Source organism: Argopecten irradians, chromosome 4 (assembly GCF_041381155.1).
Source record: "Argopecten irradians isolate NY chromosome 4, Ai_NY, whole genome shotgun sequence".
In the NCBI taxonomy this organism is placed as follows: domain Eukaryota; kingdom Metazoa; phylum Mollusca; class Bivalvia; order Pectinida; family Pectinidae; genus Argopecten; species Argopecten irradians.
The window spans coordinates 39,459,614-39,481,646 of record NC_091137.1 but is presented as its reverse complement, the minus strand read 5'-3'; the positions used below and the strand labels follow the sequence as shown (position 1 = coordinate 39,481,646).

At 36.2% G+C, this 22,033-nt stretch overlaps 2 protein-coding genes and 4 non-coding genes across 9 annotated transcripts; 5 read left to right on the top strand and 1 right to left on the bottom strand.

The window, feature by feature from the left end:
• Positions 1 to 643: 643 nt before the first annotated feature.
• LOC138321617 (mediator of RNA polymerase II transcription subunit 22-like) lies at positions 644 to 5,147 on the bottom strand. Of its 3 annotated transcripts, none has more exons than XM_069265401.1 (4): positions 5,014 to 5,147; positions 2,423 to 2,583; positions 1,862 to 1,942; positions 644 to 1,339 (listed from the first exon to the last, which is right to left on the bottom strand). In XM_069265401.1, exons 2-4 carry the CDS (start codon positions 2,543 to 2,545, stop codon positions 1,121 to 1,123), a joined length of 423 nt encoding a protein of 140 aa, XP_069121502.1. In that variant the 5' UTR covers positions 2,546 to 2,583; positions 5,014 to 5,147; the 3' UTR covers positions 644 to 1,120. The 3 variants fall into 3 exon arrangements, with proteins under 3 accessions (XP_069121502.1, XP_069121501.1, XP_069121503.1); XM_069265400.1 differs by having other exon boundaries at positions 4,976 to 5,133; XM_069265402.1 differs by lacking the exon at positions 5,014 to 5,147 and adding an exon at positions 4,349 to 4,480.
• Positions 5,044 to 21,709, top strand: LOC138321616 (large ribosomal subunit protein eL8-like). 2 transcript variants are annotated; one of them, XM_069265398.1, is made up of 7 exons: positions 5,044 to 5,130; positions 5,904 to 6,024; positions 6,223 to 6,372; positions 11,319 to 11,539; positions 15,630 to 15,760; positions 18,930 to 18,999; positions 21,560 to 21,709. In XM_069265398.1, exons 1-7 carry the CDS (start codon positions 5,059 to 5,061, stop codon positions 21,662 to 21,664), a joined length of 870 nt encoding a protein of 289 aa, XP_069121499.1. In that variant the 5' UTR covers positions 5,044 to 5,058; the 3' UTR covers positions 21,665 to 21,709. The 2 variants fall into 2 exon arrangements, with proteins under 2 accessions (XP_069121499.1, XP_069121500.1); XM_069265399.1 differs by lacking the exon at positions 5,044 to 5,130 and adding an exon at positions 5,182 to 5,211.
• LOC138322568 (small nucleolar RNA SNORD36) lies at positions 11,168 to 11,241 on the top strand. The gene has a single exon (XR_011208440.1). It is a non-coding gene; the product is annotated as a small nucleolar RNA SNORD36 (small nucleolar RNA).
• Positions 11,645 to 11,723, top strand: LOC138322554 (small nucleolar RNA SNORD36). The gene has a single exon (XR_011208427.1). It is a non-coding gene; the product is annotated as a small nucleolar RNA SNORD36 (small nucleolar RNA).
• On the top strand, positions 12,194 to 12,271 carry LOC138322555 (small nucleolar RNA SNORD36). Its single transcript, XR_011208428.1, has one exon. It is a non-coding gene; the product is annotated as a small nucleolar RNA SNORD36 (small nucleolar RNA).
• LOC138322556 (small nucleolar RNA SNORD36) lies at positions 15,462 to 15,535 on the top strand. The gene has a single exon (XR_011208429.1). It is a non-coding gene; the product is annotated as a small nucleolar RNA SNORD36 (small nucleolar RNA).
• Positions 21,710 to 22,033: the final 324 nt, after the last annotated feature.

Below are 22,033 nucleotides of genomic sequence, written 5' to 3'. Positions count from 1 at the left end.
ATTCCTTACAATATGTTTCACTGTGCATTATATGTATATTATAATGATGTTGCCAAATATGTTAAGACATGAACATTAATGATATTAATCATATGCTCTGGATGATTTCATTGTTGCCTCTTTGTAAAGCAAACAATTTTATTTATGAACATTGAATTTGTAGATATCAAAAGGGTAATAACCAGCCATGTGTGAGGACTATGTTAAAAAAATCTTTGATTTGGTCCGATATCACAATCGGATATGTATATCTTGATTCCATCCATAGGAAATGCATTTATATATATAAATGAACGTAAATTTTGGAGGTGGTAGTTCTTGGTAACACATACCCCATCCTAGGACATTTACGTAAAATTTCTACACCTGGTAATAAAATTAAGTGTTCAAAATAAAGGAACATGGAGTCCTGGAATGGGGTTGAAATACAGTGTACTATGAATGATCCTTAATGTTTCTTAAGGTTTTATTAAAGCTGCAAAATCTTCCAATACATGGTACTGTCAACAATATTGTATTGTAGAGCTTATTAATTGTTAAAGATGTTAAAGAATATGATGTATAAATTTCACTATTTAAGTTATATTAATTTGAAATGAATTTAGTGTCTTTATCTTGAAAATAATAATTTTAAGACAAAGGATTTTGTTTCTGTTCTTTATTATGATAACTTCAGTTTTCATTGTTTATAACTGATATCATATATCATATGTTACTCTTTCAAAATAGCCTGCTGAAACATATCAAAACTGTCTCAACATTAAAATCAATTTCATGCTATATTGCACTCAGAAGATAATTCTGTCTACAGAGTTCTTCATTTGCTTGAAGTTTAATGTGATAAATGTTAAAAAGTGTCAATAAGATATTATAATTTTGATAATTAGAAAGGTATCAAAAAATCAGCACATCTTCAACTGTAGACAATAGAAACCATATTTTCGATAAAAATGTTTTTATATCGAGTTGCTTAAGTTATCAAACAACCACATATTCCTGATTGAGCAGTAGAATGTTCTATCAATAAGATTTCATTCTGTGAATCATTTACATAGAGTAAAAAGTACTGATCATAATTACAGACATATTTTGAGACATCAAAAATTCGTGTAATACAGGATCACTTATAACTTGATGAGTAATATTCATCCTCCAGTTCGAACAGGTCCACAGCCATATCATCTCTTAGAGTTAACAATTTTGTGTCGCATTCACTCTGTAAATCTTTGTACAGTTTACTGTTTTTCGTAATTGAGTCATTCACAGATGGGAAGTCGTTAAGAATAAGAAACTGTTTCAGGTCCGACACTAGTTTCATCAGAGATTCTCCGGCTCTTACCTAGCAACAGCAAATCAGAGGTACAATTTAAGACACAAACATACTGACGAGTAAAATACAAAATATCGACTGTATTCAACCCAAAAAGCGCCCCTCTCTTTTTTTGTCTCATTTTCACTTAATGTGAATTAAATGCACAATGAATATATGAAAACCAAGGACCATTTTTCAGCATATACCAGTAAAGCCACATGCACAAATTCAAAGATAAAAAAAATTCTTTGATTTCTTTATAGCTTACTCCTGTGAAATATATTAGTCAAAATATGGCCTTATGAAGTGCCCTCTCATTTTCAAAATACCCTTGGAGCTTATTTGGTCGAATGCATGTACAGTGCACATGTAATTCTCTATAAAAAGGTGTGCACTCTTAATAACTTATTTTATCTGGTGCACAAATTGAGTTATTTCCCTTTTATGAAAATCTTGATTAAACTGTTTGAAAAGAGACAGGTTTATTAAGATAAATAATTACCATATTAAAATAATTATCTTTATATGTATGAGCACATTTTAACTTACAATGTTAGAGCCCCGGACCTGCATTTCATACTGATCTTGTTCTATCTGTGTGGTCTTTGACACTTGAGATTCCTCTTCTCCCTAAAAGGAAATTCACATATTTATAAATGAAATACATGTGCATAGATTTCAAAATTCCCAATAACAAGATCTTGATATACTAGAAAATTCATTTTGCTTAAACAGCATCTGACTTAATTCCATTATTTAAGCCCACAAAGGCTAAATATATTTTATTCTGTAGGCAAATATTATTTGAATTAGACTGCCAAGGTTGGGGCCTTGGGGTTAGCCTTCATATAAACATTGCTCCCTCACTAAGGTGTTAGTTATGTATATGGATTTATGGGTTTAAGTAGATTATATAATAATATTGTACTGTCTAAGGACAAAATAGTTTAACCCTTGTTGTATGTGGGTTATTCTCCTTTATCGAATCTCTGAAGTTTTTGGAGTTGGAACAAGCAAGATGTTGTGTTATCATTTCTCTGACAAACTGAAGTGAATTCCCCAAATATATTTAACTTCTAAATCATGCAACCAGGGGACAAAAACACTCACTCTTGCAAGCTTGATGATTTCTGTAAAATTATCCAACATGGATTTGATGTCGTCTTTGAGGTTTTTATTGTAGGATTTAAGTAGAGCCTCCTTGCTCTGAGGAAGGGCACGTTGACTGGCCATGATTCAGGCTAGCATGAAACAGTCATTACCACAGCATCCTACAAAATAAAGAAGAAATATCTTATTACCAATTTGTATCTTACACAAACATCAGTCAGGCTGAGAGATATATCTATTGCCAAAACAACATCCTGAGTTCACTAGGCCTAAAAATGCATTCATATTTTGCTCTCGATCATCTAAAGATAATTCAAGTCAGAACTTTACTCAACTGTCTATAGGAATCCCAAGTCAATTTTATTAAAGCATCCTAAGTCAAGTATATATAGTTCAAACATCTTCAATCACCAATCAGGGCCTACTTGCACAAATATTTCTTACATAATTGATGGAATTCCTTAACTTAAAATTATGCATTAGAAAGCATACACATGTATGTACAGATTTTATGGAAGGAAGATTTTTCCTTCACTTCTGTAATGCTTTGTAGACTGGCCATACCAGACCTTAGTTGTTGATAAGACTTTCTTAACAGAGTTTATTACTAGATTATCCCCCTAGTTTGAAACTTAGGAAATCAGACATGTAGTAGAGACAAAAATAATCAAGCCAAATTTAAGTGATTTTTTTTTTTATATTCTAGAGACTGGTGACCAGTCTATATTGTTTGTGAAACTGGGCCAAGGCTCTTGAAACATCAATACATATAAGTACTGGTATGTATGTGTCCGCCGATAAATTAAGATGGAAGAATCAATACCCTCCACCTTTGAGTAGCAAATATGAATCATGATCAATGGCCGTAGGTATTAAAGGAGGTTTTGAATGTACTTTAATTAAAACTCTTCATCCTGGCATTTAAAACGACCTACATGATTATTATACCAGATATGACATTGTCCATCAATCGTAAACTTGAATTATCTGGAGATTTCTTCCTACACACAGGTTTTGGTAAAGTATGGCTTGAGACCTACTGCCATTTCAGACAAAGCCTATCTCGTAATAGACAGAGTCATGTAGGTGATAAACTAGTAAATGCTCCCATATACCAGTGTCCGACATGTCCCTTTGTTTCATTTAGTGTCATTGTTTAGTATATTAATTAATTATTAATTTTGACAATTAATTATTAATTTTGACTATTAAGTTACTTATTTGTGACAATTTTAGGTGGCTTCCAAATACAATATCTATCGGAATTGCACTGGGTTGATTGTTGGAGTCATAATATGGTAGCTCTACATTTGTTTTCATCACCTTGCCAGTGTTTCTGCTGTTTCAGGATTGAATCACGGTCTGACTGTTCTGTTTCAAGCAATTGTCTTTGGAAGAAGACTTGGAGAATGATCAAGGGAGTCAGCGTTACATATGTAATGTAGGTTTGCTGACTGGGTTGATCCTCGGTGACTAGGCCTAGGTACAACTCAATCTGGCTAACGTTCTTAGGTCCCGGGTACGAACCACGATTTGGCCTATGAGTGACATCATTATCATTTTTTTTCTATATGTATTTTTTTTATTTGTCAGGACATTTTATAATGCATCCGGAAATAACACCCTCATGATAATAATTAGTATATATATATGTTAGTAACATTCCGTAGATGCATAATCAGTCTACTAGCCTAGACGTAGATATACAGTCGTGTGCCAAAAGTCTTCGTAATTATTATTTTTTCCCTATATATTCTATGTATTTTTAAATTTTTTCTTAGATTTTTCCCGATCTCATCTAGGCGCAGATTTTAATCAAATTTGGTATACCGGTACTTGTAGAAAATTATCTACACTTTCAGCTAATAATATTTACATAATTTTCCTTTATGCACTTTTTTAGAAAACCGTATTACCTTAGGATACCTTAGGATACCTTAGGATGATTTCTGAACACAGGCTATGGCCTCTATATTCAGCTCCTTCTTTAGCATCTTTCCCGGTGGGTGGGGGGGGGGGGATCGATAGTCATACAGTATATTTTCATTTCCCAGTAACTGTCACGCAATACTTTTTTGTTGCCTTTTTGATATTAACAAAGAAGGAAATGACGTCATAAGTGTAAGTAGTTCACAAAAAAGATATATATTTTGAAAACAAAATATAGGAAAATTATACAATTATTATGAGCTGAAAGTGTAGATAATTCTCTACAAGTATGCCAAAATTGAGTAAATTCCGCCAATAGACGAGATAAGGAAAAATCAAAGAAAAAATGTAAAATACATAGAATATATATAGGGAAAAATAAAAATTACGAAGACTTTTGGCACGTTACTGTATGTGAATCACAAATTAAACGGAGTCTAAATACACCGGTCCGTCAAAACAGGTTTCGTCTCTGTGAAAATGAACTAGATTCAACTAGTAGTCTACCAATACAGTACTGCATCTGTTCTGGCTTTCAATGAAAACAATTTATCGATGTCATCTATATATGCTCAGCTTCTCTAGGCCTACTTAAGTGATTATAAAGCACATATCGATTCAAACCTTTTGTGTTTCGATGTCGAATGTAAACCAATATTTACCGTCATCACAATGTTTGTCGACTTGGAATATGTGAAAGCGTTTTCATGACCCGGAATAATATCTACATCCGGAAAGTGGGAACGAGAATCACCCTTTTTCCGGGGTTAGCCATCATGGTTAGTGAGCGATTCCAGTGACCGTACTGTTTATCGAGCGGTTATCGTTGACATCATTGAGTTTTGATGTTCAAAAACCACGTAAAATAAAGATTAAATATTCATTTAATTTGTTCGCTCATTATGACAAAGTTTAAATTGATATTGAGGTGAAATTAAACGTTTTAATTGGAAACATGTTCATGGTGATCGGTTTTGTTGACGTTGAATGAAACTGCATAACATGCTTTTTCGGGTCATTTATTTATCTTGGCAAACTATGGAGATACGTTAATTTGTAACTATATGGTGGATTTTGGTAAATGACAATTAAATTTAACACTTTCCTGTAAGACAGTTTTCATGTTTCTGTAACAAGATCACACGATACATATCAATATTACATGGAAAGTTGTAATCTGTTGATGTTATTTCATTTAACTATCGTATGTTTCATTTATATTCGATGGCGGATAGTGTAAAGAATTTGCTAGGATGATTTTAGCTTCTTCTTGATCAGATGTTCTCTTGCAGTGAATGTAACTTGTATGAAAGGGAAACAACTCTTGATTAAAAAACTCCTGAGACACAAATGCAAATGTAGTATTGCTCCTGTAAATCTAGTGTAATACTAACAGTAACTATAAAAAACTAAAACTCTCGTCGAGCTCTTAAGTGAATTTCGAAATGCATCCTTGATTGGCTTCTGCCTGCGTAAAAAAAATCACTTCAACCTTTTTTTGCACCCATTGATATAGATCTATGATAGATATGCAATTAATTTTTTGTTCCAGCCGATGAAAAAAAAGGGGAAGAAGAAGGTGGCCGCGCCCCCTTTGATGGCCAAAAGGGCTGTCGAACAGAAGAAAGTTGTTAATCCCCTTATTGAGAAACGACCAAGAAACTTTGGAATTGGTAATTATGAGCCACTCATACATATAAAATTAATTATATGGAATGAAACCATAGACCATGTGAAGCAGCACATTAAAGCAATAATATTTTGTAAATTTGGTTCTCAATAGTGTATCAAATGGCAGAAATAATAGTTTCTTTTACTATCAAAATAAGAAACGTAATTTATTATTTATTATGCGTCTACATTGTGAACAGGTCAGGATATTCAGCCCAAGAGAGATCTTAGCCGTTTTGTCAAGTGGCCCAAGTACATCCGTCTCCAGAGACAAAAGGCAGTACTCCTACAACGTCTGAAGGTTCCTCCACCAATCAACCAGTTCAAACAGACTTTAGATGGAAAGACCGGTGTGTAGAATCAAGTTTAATGATTAAACTAGTTTGTCTAATTTAATAATTTTTAGGTCATCTGACCCGAAGGGTCAGGATGACCTATAGTCATCATGTTTCGTCCGTCGTCGTGCGCCGTCCGCCGTGCGCCGTGCGCCGTCCGCCGTGCGCCGTGCCGCCGTCCGCCGTGCGTTAACTTTTCACATTTTGAACTTTTTGAAACTTACCTGAAATGATCCTGAGATGGTCCCGACAAAGTGTTGTTATTTTTTCGGGTCGATCCGAAATCCAAGATGGCCGCCACAGCCGCCATCTTGAAAACACATTTTGAACTTCTTCTCAAGTTCTACCGGTGCGTTTTGGCTGAAACTTGCATGAAATGATCCTGACATGGTCCCGACAAAGTGTTGTTATTTTTCGGGTTGATCCGAAATCCAAGATGGCCGCCACAGGCGCCATCTTGAAAACACATTTTGAACTTCTTCTCAAGTTCTACCGGTGCGATTTGGCTGAAACTTGCATGAAATGATCCTGACATGGTCCCGACAAAGTGTTGTTATTTTTCGGGTCGATCCGAAATCCAAGATGGCCGCCACAGCCGCCATCTTGAAAACACATTTTAAACTTCTTCTCAAGTTCTACCGGTGCGATTTGGCTGAAACTTGCATGAAATGATCCTGACATGGTCCCGACAAAGTGTTGTTATTTTTCGGGTCGATCCGAAATCCAAGATGGCCGCCACAGGCGCCATCTTGAAAACACATTTTGAACTTCTTCTCAAGTTCTACCGGTGCGATTTGGCTGAAACTTGCATGAAATGATCCTGACATGGTCCCGACAAAGTGTTTTTATTTTTCGGGTCGATCCGAAATCCAAGATGGCCGCCACAGCCGCCATCTTGAAAACACATTTTGAACTTCTTCTCAAGTTCTACCAGTGCGATTTGGCTGAAACTTGCATGAAATGATCCTGACATGGTCCCGACAAAGTGTTGTTATTTTTCGGGTCGATCCGAAATCCAAGATGGCCGCCACAGGCGCCATCTTGAAAACACATTTTGAACTTCTTCTCAAGTTCTACCGGTGCGATTTGGCTGAAACTTGCATGAAATGATCCTGACATGGTCCCGACAAAGTGTTGTTATTTTTCGGGTCGATCCGAAATCCAAGATGGCCGCCACAGCCGCCATCTTGAAAACACATTTTAAACTTCTTCTCAAGTTCTACCGGTGCGATTTGGCTGAAACTTGCATGAAATGATCCTGACATGGTCCCGACAAAGTGTTGTTATTTTTCGGGTCGATCCGAAATCCAAGATGGCCGCCACAGGCGCCATCTTGAAAACACATTTTGAACTTCTTCTCAAGTTCTACCGGTGCGATTTGGCTGAAACTTGCATGAAATGATCCTGACATGGTCCCGACAAAGTGTTGTTATTTTTCGGGTCGATCCGAAATCCAAGATGGCCGCCACAGCCGCCATCTTGAAAACACATTTTAAACTTCTTCTCAAGTTCTACCAGTGCGATTTGGCTGAAACTTGCATGAAATGATCCTGACATGGTCCCGACAAAGTGTTGTTATTATTCGGGTCGATCCGAAATCCAAGATGGCCGCCACAGGCGCCATCTTGAAAACACATTTTGAACTTTCTCAAGTTCTACTGGTGCGATTTGGCTGAAACTTGCATGAAATGATCCTGACATGGTCCCGACAAAGTGTTGTTATTTTTCGGGTCGATCCGAAATCCAAGATGGCCGCCACAGCCGCCATCTTGAAAACACATTTTGAACTTCTTCTCAAGTTCTACAGGTGCGATTTGGCTGAAACTTGCATGAAATGATCCTGACATGGTCCCGACAAAGTGTTGTTATTTTTCGGGTCGATCCGAAATCCAAGATGGCCGCCACAGCCGCCATCTTGAAAACACATTTTGAAATTATTCTCAAGTTCAACTCGTGCGATTTGGCTGAAACTTGCATGAAATGATCCTGACATGGTCCCGACAAAGTGTTGTTATTTTTCGGGTCAATCCGAAATCCAAGATGACCGGCACATCTGCCATATTGAAAACACATTTTGAACTTCTTCTCAAGTTTTACTGGTTCGATTTGGCTGAAACTTGCATGAAATGATCCTGACATGGTCCCGACAAAGTGTTGTTATTTTTCGGGTCGATCCGAAATCCAAGATGGCCGCCACAGCCGCCATCTTGAAAACACATTTTGAACTTCTTCTCAAGTTCTGCCTATGTGATTTGGCTGAAACTTGCCTGAGATGATCCTGACATGGATCGACAAAGTATTGTTACATCTCTGGTTGATCCCAAATTGAAGAAGGCTACTATGACACTATATCTAATTAATTTCCTACATGTTAAGGCCCTTGGGCCTCTTGTTTGAAATAAAATTTGTTGAAGGAAATGGAAAATGATCCTGACATGGTCCTGACAAAGTGACACCATATGAAATTAATTTTACTATTGCCAAGGTAGTCAGATGACCGTTAAGGCCCTTTGGGCCTCTTGTTGTCAAATATCTTTAAGACTGCATATAGAAATGTTGGTGATTATTTGATTAATGCGGTGATGAGAGAAAGATTTTGCTGTCTGATGCACATATGCTGTTAGCAAATCTACCACCTTGATCTCTGAGCAAGTTATTCTAGTACTGTCCATTTTAAATGATCATAATCCGATTTCAATTCTTTCATGACAATAAGTTTCATATGCTGGTTAGGAATTTTCCGTAATATGTCATTAAGTTCTTGAGTAGTAAAATCTTGTGTTATTGTCCAACTTTCTAGACTAGATTATATGTGGGACATTTAATAGCCTCACTAATCCATCATTTATCTCATCAAGATGTGAATTCAGCACCATTTCTAGAAAAGGAAAAGGGGGGAGGTAGGGAGAGATAAAGAAAAGTATGCAAGATGCATATTCAGATATATTGGAAAGTATGAACAGTATACTATTAAGAGTAAAATAAGCATAGTTTATTTTCTGATATGATGAAATCTAATATCTTATTTGGTCTTTTGGAACCATGAACTAAATGCAATGATGAGAGAAAGATTTTATTGTCTGATTTGTATGATGTTAACAAATCTACCACCTAGATCTCTGAGCAAAAACTAACCCTGAATTGTTCATGGTTAAAACCCTTCTTAAACCTAGTGGCTGTCCCCATATCCCTTTTAAGCAGGGATCAATCTAGGTATTGGGGGAAACTACCCTTTTTCAAAATAGGGGGAAAGTTTGGTGAAATATAGGGGAATTTGAAACTTCTTTTTTTGGTCCAAAATTGTATTCATTTTCACAAAAAGAACTGTAAAACAACTAATTCTATTTTAAGATTTAGTAAAGCAAGATTTTAAGCTCAATAATGAAAAATTGGATATTATCATAAAATATACAGTAGCTGTATGATAAACATGAAGAAATTTGCAAACAAAAGTCTTAAAAAAATAATGGAAAATAAGTCACAGGGGAAATTGTGTTACAAAAGCAGTCATTTTTTAGCTTCAAATGGGGAATTTAAGGCCAGAGGGGAATTGTCTCCTTGAGGGGAAATTTACCCATAAACAGTTATAAATCAGAGCTAGATTGATCCCTGGTAAGCATAGAAAATCAAATGGAACCAACTATTTTTCAGGAACTTCATTTCAATTACATTATAGGGGACCCTATTTTATCCAAGAAAGACCCTATTTATGAAATGCCAAGTGCAAACTCTGACCATTCACGTAAAACAACAGTGTTCACAAAGATGGCCAGAGGCTATAGAAAATCTGGTTGGTCTTTGTAAAATCTTATCATGAAGGTCCTATTGGCTATGCAATTTTGACATAAATTCTTTTATTCTGCATCCCTTGACAAATTCTAATTTTGATGTATATTAAGTTAAATGCATCACAAGGATAAAGAATAAAATTCATTATGAAAAATCCGTAAATTTAGCAATTTTCATAATCCATTGGCTTTTGTTGCTTTAGTATGTACATGTATGTGATAATAAAATGGGTCTGTGAAAAAATGGCTGGGGCAATAGAATTTTCTTTCCTTGTAGACTGATTGTCTATGGAAAATTCAGAGTCACTTTCAGACACTGAAACAAATGCTGTGATGAATATTTACCGGATTCTGAATATACTTTGAAGTCAGAATATTCGCATCTGAGCATTTTAATAAAAGTGTATTGTGTAACTGTTATGATCATTTCTTTAAAGATGCTCCACCGCTGACAGCGCATAAATGATATTCATTATATGAACAATAATTGGTGTTTAATCGTGTATATATATGTCTAATTAACACAAAAAATAACACAAAATAATTTATTTTGCCTTAGGTACATGCGCAATCAGTACTTCATTACATATAGGATATAGTGCCAAGGAATTTTTTCGGGATGCAATTAATTATTTTTCATATTTTTAACTTGAAGAAAAAATTAGAAACTCAAACTTGCCCATGGTGGTAATGGTGTAAAGTAAGTAACTTTTGTAACTGAAGAAAAATACAAAATCGTCTGCTCTTGTTTTTGATAGTGAAAAAGACCATTTGTCGGCGGTGGAGCATCTTTAAAAAAAAAAAAAAGTTTTATGACAAGAAATTTGTGAAAATATATTTGATAGCTATCATAATCTTTAGAATATATTCTTTCTGTGACCGTACATAAAGTATTAGAAAATTTGTTTTCAGTTATTTGATTTTACCATTTTTGAATTTAAGCCTCAACAACTTTCCATATCTCTTAATCAAATTTCTTGCAAGTTCACTTTAGTGAAAAATTCAGTTGTCATAATAGTGGTTTGCAATGATGCTTGAATTTCTTCACCTGACCAAGTAATGAAGATCACAAACGAGCTTTTTAAATCTGAGCAAACTTACTAAAATGTAAACTATTGTGTATCAGAAAATTTGCGTTTCATTTAATACCAAAAATTTTACTTTCTCAATCAGCAACACAAGTTTTCCGTCTAATGGACAAGTACAAGCCAGAATCGAAACAGGCCAGGAAGGCTAGGTTAAAGGCTCGTGCTGAGCAGCGTGCCAGCGGTGGTGAAGATGTACCAACAAAGCGTCCCCCAGTTGTGAGGTCAGGAGTTAACAACATCACTTGTCTAGTGGAACAAAAAAAAGCACAGTTGGTCGTCATCGCCCATGATGTGGATCCATTAGAAGTATGTCCAAAAAAAGTAGTATGATAGAAAGTAGTGGATAGTGAGTTCTGATGGATCAGTTCTATTTTGGTGCTGTTCAGTGATCATTGTTGTAAAATGTCAAAGTTGCAGTGATGAGTAATTGAATTTCTTCACCTGAGAAATCTATGAAGACCTCCAAACGAGCTTTTTAAACCTGAGCAATTTGACATTTTGGCAACATTTCTAAAATTTAAAAGAAGAAAAATGGTCAATAGGTACAAATGTATATCAATTTTCAAAAATGGGTAATATATACTACAGGTGCATAAGGGAAATGTTAAATACGGTATCTTAGTAATATCCTAAAGTTACTTGTGTGCACATCTAATTTATTGAATAACAAATTGAGTGGATTGTTTTTCTTAACCACCCTAAATTCCATGGGTGAATATGTTTTATTTGTTTTCTCTGGCTAGAAAATACTATTCATACTAGAATGTTTTATAAGTAGTGTACAAATTAATTTTATACTTTAACTTTTAATATGAAACCCAAATCTAGAGTATTATAAAAAGCCAAGTTCAATCACACATTAAGTGAGTTTTATGAGATTCTATATTAAAGTGGGAAGCTTGAAGCAGACCCAAGAGTTATTAACTTATATGTGATATTCCTCGTGCTTTTATGCCAGGTTTGTGATGATGATTTAATGAATTTCTTCACCTGAGAAATTATGAAGATTTTCAAACGAGCTTTTTAAACCTGAGCAAACTAGGGCATATTTAATTCATGGAATAATCATTTACATTAAGAATTGAATTAATACAAAGAATTTTCTTTTCTGAATTTAGAAATAAAAGCCTGAGAATCGATATGTATTTAAATTGCTAGCTACTGTAATGAAAAATCTACTATAAACACATCTTGTGTCCTGTTTCCATAGAATGCATTATTTTAATATTACAAGGGAAATAAACACTTATATTATTAGGGCTGTAACGAGTATCCGAGTACTCGAGTATTCACGAATTATTGAGAAAGATCTGATACGAGTATTCGTTACTCCTGATATTTGTGGATCGCGATCTTTCAAAAGCAAAAAATAATACCTTCTTTAATGCTGTCATAGCTCAAAAAATGTGAAGGAATGTACACTAAAATCTGAATACTATCGATGTTTTCACTTAGAAGTAGACCGGAAGTACACAAGAGCTGCGTGAAGTAAAAGCTAGCAACATGTTATTTTCGTATCCACGCTTCGATGCAGTGTTATGAATTCTTCATAAAATAATAATGATTTAACATAGTTATTGAATTCTTGAGATGTAAAAGATGATAATTGATTTCGTTTTCATTACGGGTCGGAAATATGTAAAAATACGAATATATTACATTAGGCTACTGAGTATGTAGATGTGAACCCCATGTCAAAAACGAAAGGTACATGTAGGCTTATTATGAGTCAAAATCATAAATCACTTGATTAAAAATAAAAACTATAGGCCTAGAACCAAATTAAATTGTAACTGCTCTTACAGATTTAAACATTTTTTTCTTAATCTCAATGTTTATTCTGTATTTGATCAAAATAACAGTGAAAATATTTTCATATGGTTATTTATGCCTTACCATGATGATTTCATGCCGTAATTGATGTGCAGTAGTATTTTTGAGATGACGTCATTTCAAAATTCAAATAATTTGATGTTTTTAGCTCACCTGGCCCGAAGGGCCGGTGAGCTTATGTCATGGCGCGGCGTCCGTCGTCCGTCGTCCGTCCGTCCGTCCGTCCGTCCGTCAACATTTCCTATAAATCGCTACTTGTCCTAGAGTTCTGCATGGATTGTAACCAAATTTGGCCACAAACATCCTTGGGGGAGGGGGAACAGAACTTGTATAAATTTTGGCTCTGACCCCCCAGGGGCAGGAGGGGCGGGGCCCAATAGGGGAAATAGAGGTAAATCCTTTAAATCGCTACTTGTCCTAGAGTTTGGCATGGATTGTAACCAAAATCGGCCACAAACATCCTTGGGGGAAGGGGAACAGAACTTGTATAAATTTTGGCTCTGATCCCCCAGGGGCAGGAGGGGCGGGGCCCAATAGGGGAAATAGAGGTAAATCCTTTAAATCGCTACTAGTCATAGAGTTCTGCATGGATTGGAACCAAATTTGGCCACAAACATCCTTGGGGGAGGGGGAACAGAACTTGTATAAATTTTGGCTCTGACCCCCGGGGAGAGGGGCGGGCCCAATAGGGGAAATAGAGGTAAATCCTTTAAATCGCTACTTGTCGTAGAGTTCTGAATGAAATGTAACCAAATTTGGCCACAAACATCCTTGGGGGAAGGGGAACAGAACTTGTATAAATTTTGGCTCTGATCCCCCAGGGGCAGGAGGGGCGGGGCCCAATAGGGGAAATAGAGGTAAATCCTTTAAATCGCTACTTGTCCTAGAGTTTGGCATGGAATGTAACCAAAATCAGCCACAAACATCCTTGGGGGAAGGGGAACAGTACTTGTATAAATTTTGGCTCTGATCCCCCAGGGGCAGGAGGGGCGGGGCCCAATAGGGGAAATAGAGGTAAATCCTTTAAATCGCTACTTGTCCTAGAGTTTGGCATGGAATGTAACCAAAATCAGCCACAAACATCCTTGGGGGAAGGGGAACAGTACTTGTATAAATTTTGGCTCTGACCCCCCAGGGGCAGGAGGGGCGGGGCCCAATAGGGGAAATAGAGGTAAATCCTTTAAATCGCTACTTGTCATAGAGTTGTGAATGGAATGTACCCAAATATGGCCACAAACATCCTTGGGGGAAGGGGAACAGAACTTGTATAAATTTTTGCACTGACCCCCCGGGGGCAGGAGGGGCGGGGCCCAAAAGGGGAAATAGAGGTAAATCCTTTAAATCGCTACTAGTCATAGAGTTCTGCAGGGATTGGAACCAAATTTGGCCACAAACATCCTTGGGGGAAGGGGAACAGAACTTGTATAAATTTTGGCTCTGGCCCCCCGGGGGCTGGAGGGGCGGAGCCTAATAGGGGAAATAGAGGTAAATCCTTTAAATAGCTACTAGTCACAGAGTTCCGCATGGAATGTAACCAAATTTGGCCAGAGATATCCTTGGGAGAATAAGAATTGAGTATGTATAAATTTTGGCTCTGGCCGCCCGGGGGCAGGAGGGGCGGGGCCCAATAGGGGAAATAGAGGTAAATTCTTTAAATCGCCACTTGTCATAGAGTTCTATATGGATTGTAACCAAATTTGGCCACAAACATCCTTCGGAGAAGGGGAACAGAACTTGTATAAGTTTTGGCTCTGGCCCCCCAGGGGCAGGACGGGTGGGGCCCAATAGGGGAAATAGAAGTAAATCCTATAAATTGCTACTTGTCCTAGAGTTTTGCTTGGATTGTGACCAAATTTGGCCACAAATATCCTTGGAGGAAGGGGAACAGAACTTGTATAAATTTTGGCTCTGAACCCCTGGGGGCAGGAGGGGTGGGGCCTAATAGGGGATTTAGAGGTTAATATTAAAATTCCTTCAGAAAAGAAACAATGAACCTGTATTCAGAACATTACTTGGCATTACAAACCAGGTGAGCGATTCAGGCCCTCTGGGCCTCTTGTTTTATAGTTACAGTGACTGAATCCTGCTGTACTTCACCTGTAACTCTATTGCTTAGTGATAAGGAATGTAAAATTGCTAAAAATGGTTTTATTATCAATCAAACATTTATCAATATATAAGAGCATTATTGATTTATCAATAAAAACAGTTTCGACTTCAATTGAATCTTTTGCTTGTATCTAACTGGTGATTCGTGGTCCGATCTGTGAATCGTCAACCCCGAATCTTGGATCGGATGGGATCGCCACATGTTCGACAATCCACAGCCCTATATATTATAACGATAAAAAGCTTATTGTAACCATCCTGATACAATTTTATTTTTTCACGATGGGAGCCATGATGATTTTTTTACCGGATTCTGAATAACTTATGAAGTGTTATTTGAGCTTTTTAAATCTGAGCCCCTGTGACTTGCAATCAGGTTGTTGTTGTCCAGACATTTTGTGATTTAAGCAAAGAAATATGTAGCTGAAAATTTGTTTTGTGGTGTTTGTTACAGATTGTGTTGTTCCTGCCCGCTCTCTGCAGAAAAATGGGAGTTCCCTACTGTATTGTGAAAGGAAAGGCACGTTTAGGACGTGTTGTCAACAGGAAAAATGCCACCTGTCTGGCTCTCACAAGTGTCAACCCGTGAGTATTCTGGATTTGTATGTTGCAGAGTTGTCTGCCCTTGCAGGTATTATTGATTGTGACGTGAGCAACAATTAAAGTCTCGCTCATAAAATAATGATGTCACAAGATGGATACCTACCACAAGGGAGGGATCTCTGTAATATGCAAAGATACTATAGCAGTCCCAGTAACATCTTAAGTATTTTTTATGAATATGTGGTAAACTTGAGGTAAAGGTCAGAATTTTTCTGAACATACTCTGCTTTCATTGTTGACACAAGGTAGATAATGATTATTGAGGTCAAAACATTTACGATGTGTTGGTGTAGAAGGTCCAGTAATTATAAGGTCAGTGTTTTTTCAGGGTATTTTGGGGGAAAAGTTTTTGTAACAAATTGGGAATTTTTAATCGCACAAAGAGCAAGTTTGGGAAAAAGTTTCCCATTACTGCACATGGTAGGTGATTAAATATTGTAAAACAGTAAACTGTTTCATTTTATCAAAAGATGATGATCATCACAACAGCTTCAGAGTAGGTTGTTTTAGATTAAACAAGGGGAGAGATTTTCGGGTTTTGTTTGTCTTTCAGAGATTTGATTTGAGAAATTTTCATTGTAATTGAGAAAAAATTGGGGGGTTTGGTATTATATAAAGAGAAGAATCACTGAAGATTTAGATCTTATGACCAGTTATAGATCAAATGTTTTGATTATTTATATATAACAGATAGAATTTAATGTTACTGAAGCAAGTTGTGATGTATACATTTTATTTGCCATGATATTATATAAATGATTATAACCTTGGCTGTGTCTGAACTTGCAATCTTAATCAACTATACAGTAATCACTGTCATTAGTGCTCCTCCCCTTTCTGGAGGAGTTGGACGTTTTTTTAATCCCAATTGCATGGATGTATTCGAATATAAATATCCTAGCTACACAAAAATGAATTGCAGACTATAAATTGGTATAAAAAAGAAAGCTTTGAATACAAGATATATTGCTGTTAGTTTCCAAAATTATTAAAGTCATATGGAATAAAAGATGAACAGTTTCCAAAATTATTGTAGACATTCAGAATATAAAATTCTATTAACTTTAATAGTTGTATATGCCAGTAATCGGTCTAGAAAATACAATATTATATAAAATACTTTTTCACTGGTGAAAAAACATGTCTGATTTGTGAAATACAAATTTAGAATAAAAGCAAGTAATGATGCATATCTTAAAATTGCCATGAAAACTTGATGATTCTAACCTTGGCTGTGTCTGAACTTGCTATTGTAAATGGGTCATTCATATCTTCACTTTGTATTCATAGCTACCTCAATGAATAAGCAAGAGGACAGAGCATGTATACTGCACTGGTGCAGATTCACTGATCTTGATTATCCCCCAATTTAGGGCATTATTTTGATATCAAGTATATATCTGTATCAGAATAAGTTTTAAGATGCATTGATAATGATAATTATTAAGAGTCATTAACATATGTAATAAATCATTAAATGAGAGTTAATGCTGTTGGTAGAAATTTTGGTTCTAATGTATGTGGATAAGTTAATGAAATTAAAAAAAGGCCATATTCATTTTTAATCCTCAAGTCTTGCCTATAAAACCAGGTTAGAGTTGTGTGCTGTAAGTTTTCTGTATGGTTGATGATGACACTGATGACGAGGCTGATGTTCTGTCTGACCCAACCTTATGGTCAGTTTTTGACCGTTTGGCTAAGGTCACCAGTCTTTTGGTGATGCCAGCTGAGGCATTTGTCTGAAACAATTTCTGTGCTATATATTTACAACTTTGATAGCATTAACCATTATAATGAATTGAAGTACATAACCACACTAATTACAAGTATAAATATCCAATGAATTGAAGTACATAACCACACTTATTACAAGTATAGTCTGCACGACAAAGTTTTCATGCTATAGGCCCTTTGGGCCTATGAACTCCAGAATCAACAGGCCCGATCAAAATTTTACAGGTCCGAAAATTTCAAGAAAAAATCTATAAAATAAAAGTAGGAAAAAGAAGCTGAACACTGTATAGATATTACAGTTTTTAATGGTTTTAGTCTCTGGTGTTGAAAAAGAGCATGTTATCAACCTCCCTCTCGCTCATTTCATTATCAGATTCACCGTCATCACTCCCATAATCTGAATCAGAAGATGAATCGTAGCTTTTACGGACATTTTGAAGGAGCTGAAAAAGAGAGTAATAAACAAATTAACAAATGAAATATTATATTAGTTTGAATATTTTGTTGGTTTGAAAGCAAAGTTATTTATTACAGTCATGATTTTTTTTTACAATCTATTTCTGATATATTTTTAAAATCCCTATTAAATATCTGTTCTTGTAGTGATTAATTATTTTTCTTGCACATTGTGGTATAGAAACGAAAACTCTGGTGGGATTTAGCTAGTGCATGGGCTGTCCTAAACTTGATAACAAGTCTGTCATATTCTGCTTTTTTAAACTTCATAAGACAGTCCACTGCCTGGCATTTTTAGTTGTTTTTTTCCACTGTTTTTAGCCACAGCAATTCCAAAGCGTATTTCTTATGAATATTGGTATTCTTATGATGCTTTATAGCAGTCGGCTTAAAATTATTTGTCCCGACACAAAACGCGCCGGTCGTTTCATTTTCACGACAGCATTCACAAAACATGTTACCATTTGCATATTTTAACCAAGGCCTACCTTTATGCCATTCGTCGAGAAACTTGCGGACCCTTTTTCGCATTTTTTGTTTGAAGAAACTGTAGGTTGGCTTTCCGTTTCGATCCTAAGTTTCTTTTCAGGCTTTGCCCCATCAATATATCGAAGCATGCAGGCCATTAGAGGCAAACCGGAAATGTGTATTAGAGTTACGTCCCTTAAACCGGAAAATGAACTGTATGCCTTCGCGATTACTAAACGCGATGTTTCGACATGCAATGACTTCATATTCCAGTTTAACCATTTTATCTGAATGAAAGAGTTCAGTTTCGTGTTTAAAATAGATGTATTATTAACTGATGGATAAATTCTTTGTATAAATTTCATAGGTCCGTCGGGCCTGTAGGTTTGTGGAAACCATAGGCCCGGCCTTATTTTTAGAGGCCCCGGGTCTCGGGCCTGAAGTACATAACCACACTTATTACAAGTATAAATATCCAATGATTCTTTTGCAGAGAGGACAAGTCATCACTCAGTAAATTGGTTGAGGCTGTCAAGACCAACTTCAATGAAAGACATGAAGAGGTATTTAATACTGTGAATGATTTATAAAGAATAGTTACATTACACTGATAGTGTATAGCCTCTAGTTCAAATTCTCTGTAGAGTAAAGGAAGAAATACAGATTCTGTTTTTACCTTGACGTTCCTGCCCCACATCTATCCTATAGTTGAGGGTTGGTATTTTAATTAAACAGACGAAAATAATGTTGTTAATGATGACACTGATGACGAGGCTGATGTTCTGTGTGACCTAACCTTGTGGTCAGTTTTTGATCATTTGGCTATGGCCACCGGTCGTTCAGTGATGCCAATTGAGGCATTTGTCTGAAACTTTCTTAACTGGAAAACTTGCAATAGTTTTAACACCCTTCTTTTGATGGTAAGCTTAAAGCTTTAGACTCATTAGGTAATTTAAAGTAAAACACCTTAATAGATGCAAATTATGCAATCCATAAAATTATTGCACTGATCTAGTATATGTTTAATGAGACCCAGTAGTTCGCAAATTTGGTCAATTGTATGGACTTAACTACTTTGCACTTAAAATAAAACTCATAATACAGTTCATTACCTTTCACCATTGAAGACACTACACTGAAGTAAAATGTAAAAATAAATTTACGTCAATTTTAAAAGATATTTTCACAAGCTAACTCCATCCTTGTGAATTTGAATAATAGTCCACTTTGAAGTTTGGTTGACAAATACTGGAGTTAATGATGACACTGATGACGAGGCTGATGTTCTGTGTGACCTAACCTGGTGGTCAGTTTTTGACCATTTGGCTATGGCCACCGGTCGTTCAGTGATGCCAACTGAGGCATTTGTCTGAAACTTTTTTAACTAGAAAACTTCAGCTTTCAACACTAATTGTGTCTTTGATGGTGACACTAGAGCTTCATATCCAAAAATGATTTTAAGCAAAATACCTTTGACACCATCCATGAAATTATTGCACTGATCTAGTTAGTTGAATGGGACCCAGTAGCCTGCAAATATGACCATTTATATGGATGTAAACTACTTCGATTTATATGGATGTAAACTACTTCGACTTTGTACTGCGCATGACCTTTTATCATCATCAAAGTCATTGTGTGCGCAAAAACGAAATTAAGAAAAGACCACACTTTTCCCATGCTACCGTTAACTGCATCCTCTGGGATTGGAATGCTACAGTTCTGATTTAGTTTTAGTTTTATTAATATCACAAAATTTGTTGAGTTTATAGTATAGATAAAAACACATGACGTTTGAGGTTTATCTGACAAATACTGGAGTTGATGATGACACTGATGACGAGGCTGATGTTCTGTGTGACCTAACCTTGTGGTCAGTTTTTGACCATTTGGCTATGGCCACCGGTCGTTCGGTGATGCCAATTGAGGCATTTGTCTGAAACCATTTCTGTTTTACCCAGTTGGTTCAGTTAATAAAAAGATATATCTGGTGCAAAAATTAATGGATGGTCAATGGTGTGAAGTAAATGTAAAAATAAATTTACGTCAATTTTAAAAGATATTTTCACAAGCTAACTCCATCCTTGTGAATTTGAATAATAGTCCACTTTGAAGTTTGGTTGACAAATACTGGAGTTAAATGATGACACTGATGACGAGGCTGATGTTCTGTGTGACCTAACCTTGTGGTCAGTTTTTGACCATTTGGCTATGGCCACCGTCGTTCAGTGATGCCAACTGAGGCATTTGTCTGAAAAACTTTTTTAACTAGAAAACTTCAGCTTTCAACACTACATTGTGTCTTTGATGGTGGACACTAGAGCTTCATATCCAAAAAGGAGATTTTAAGCAAAATACCTTTGACACCATCCATGATATTATTAGCACTGAATTTAGTATGTTAGAATGGGACCCAGTAGCCTGCAAATATGACCATTTTATATGGATGTAAACTACTTTGACTTAGTACTGCGCATGACCTTTTATCATCATCAAAGTCATTGTGTACGTAAAAACGAAATTAAGAAAAGACCACACTTTTCCCATGCTACCGTTAACTGCATCCTCTGGGATTGGAATGCTAACGGAGTTCTGATTTAGTATTAGTTTTATTAAAATATCACAAAATTTGAGTTGAGTTTATAGTATAGATCAAAACACATGACGTTTGAGGTTTATCTGACAAATACTGGAGTTGATGATGACACTGATGACGAGGCTGATGTTCTGTGTGACCTAACCTTGTGGTCAGTTTTTGACCATTTGGCTATGGCCACCGGTCGTTCGGTGATGCCAATTGAGGCATTTGTCTGAAACCATTTCTGTTTTACCCAGTTGGTTCAGTTAATAAAAAGATATATCTGGTGCAAAAATTAATGGATGGTCAATGGTGTGGCTTGAGATTTCCTGAGATTTACCTCATAAACTTGAAAGCCCATATTATTAGACTAAAGTTGTAGTCATCTGTTAAACCTAATGTTCAGTGCTAAGATATAGATGGCAATGTTAAATTACTTAACTACCAACCCTACCTCACACAACAGTGATTGAATATACAGGGCTGATATTATGATTTGACTTCACATTAATGTAGATCTATATTAAGTACCTTTTGTGTTCCAGATCCGCCGTCACTGGGGTGGAGGACAGATGGGCAGCAAGTCCCAGGCCCGTATCGCCAAGCTGGAGAAGGCCAAAGCAAAGGAACTTGCACAGAAAATGGGCTAACTCTGTAAAACAACTGACAAATAAATTATGGCCAAGAAAAACAAATACTCCATTATTTTTTACCATTCATCTACTGTATAATATGACATTCATAGTGTAAATCCTACTCCTCCTTCATCCTTGGATGGATTTCATCCATATTTGATGTGAAACATCATTTGGGACGGACAATCATATTTGATATAAATGAGCCTGGTCCAACCCCTAGGGGCTGAGAGGTGGGGCCCCAAATGGGGAAATTTTCTTAATTTTAGCTTTAAAATCCTTCTCCTCCTTCATCCTTGGATGGATTTCATCCATATTTGTTGTGAAACATCATTGGGAAAGGACAATCATATTACAAATGAGCCTGGTCCGACCCCTAGGGAC

Bases quoted from the DNA above. Each gene is read 5' to 3' on its own strand.
- LOC138321617 (XM_069265401.1), bottom strand. From the start codon at position 2,545: ATGGCCAGTCAACGTGCCCTTCCTCAGAGCAAGGAGGCTCTACTTAAA. The intron at 1,943-2,422 runs GTGAGTGTTTTT...ATTTCCTTTTAG, and splicing joins AAATCATCAAGCTTGCAAGA to GGAGAAGAGGAATCTCAAGT. The intron at 1,340-1,861 runs GTAAGTTAAAAT...TGCTGTTGCTAG, and splicing joins AGGTCCGGGGCTCTAACATT to GTAAGAGCCGGAGAATCTCT.
- LOC138321616 (XM_069265398.1), top strand. From the start codon at position 5,059: ATGACCCGGAATAATATCTACATCCGGAAAGTGGGAACGAGAATCACC. The intron at 5,131-5,903 runs GTTAGTGAGCGA...TTTTTGTTCCAG, and splicing joins TTCCGGGGTTAGCCATCATG to CCGATGAAAAAAAAGGGGAA. The intron at 6,373-11,318 runs GTGTGTAGAATC...TTTCTCAATCAG, and splicing joins GACTTTAGATGGAAAGACCG to CAACACAAGTTTTCCGTCTA.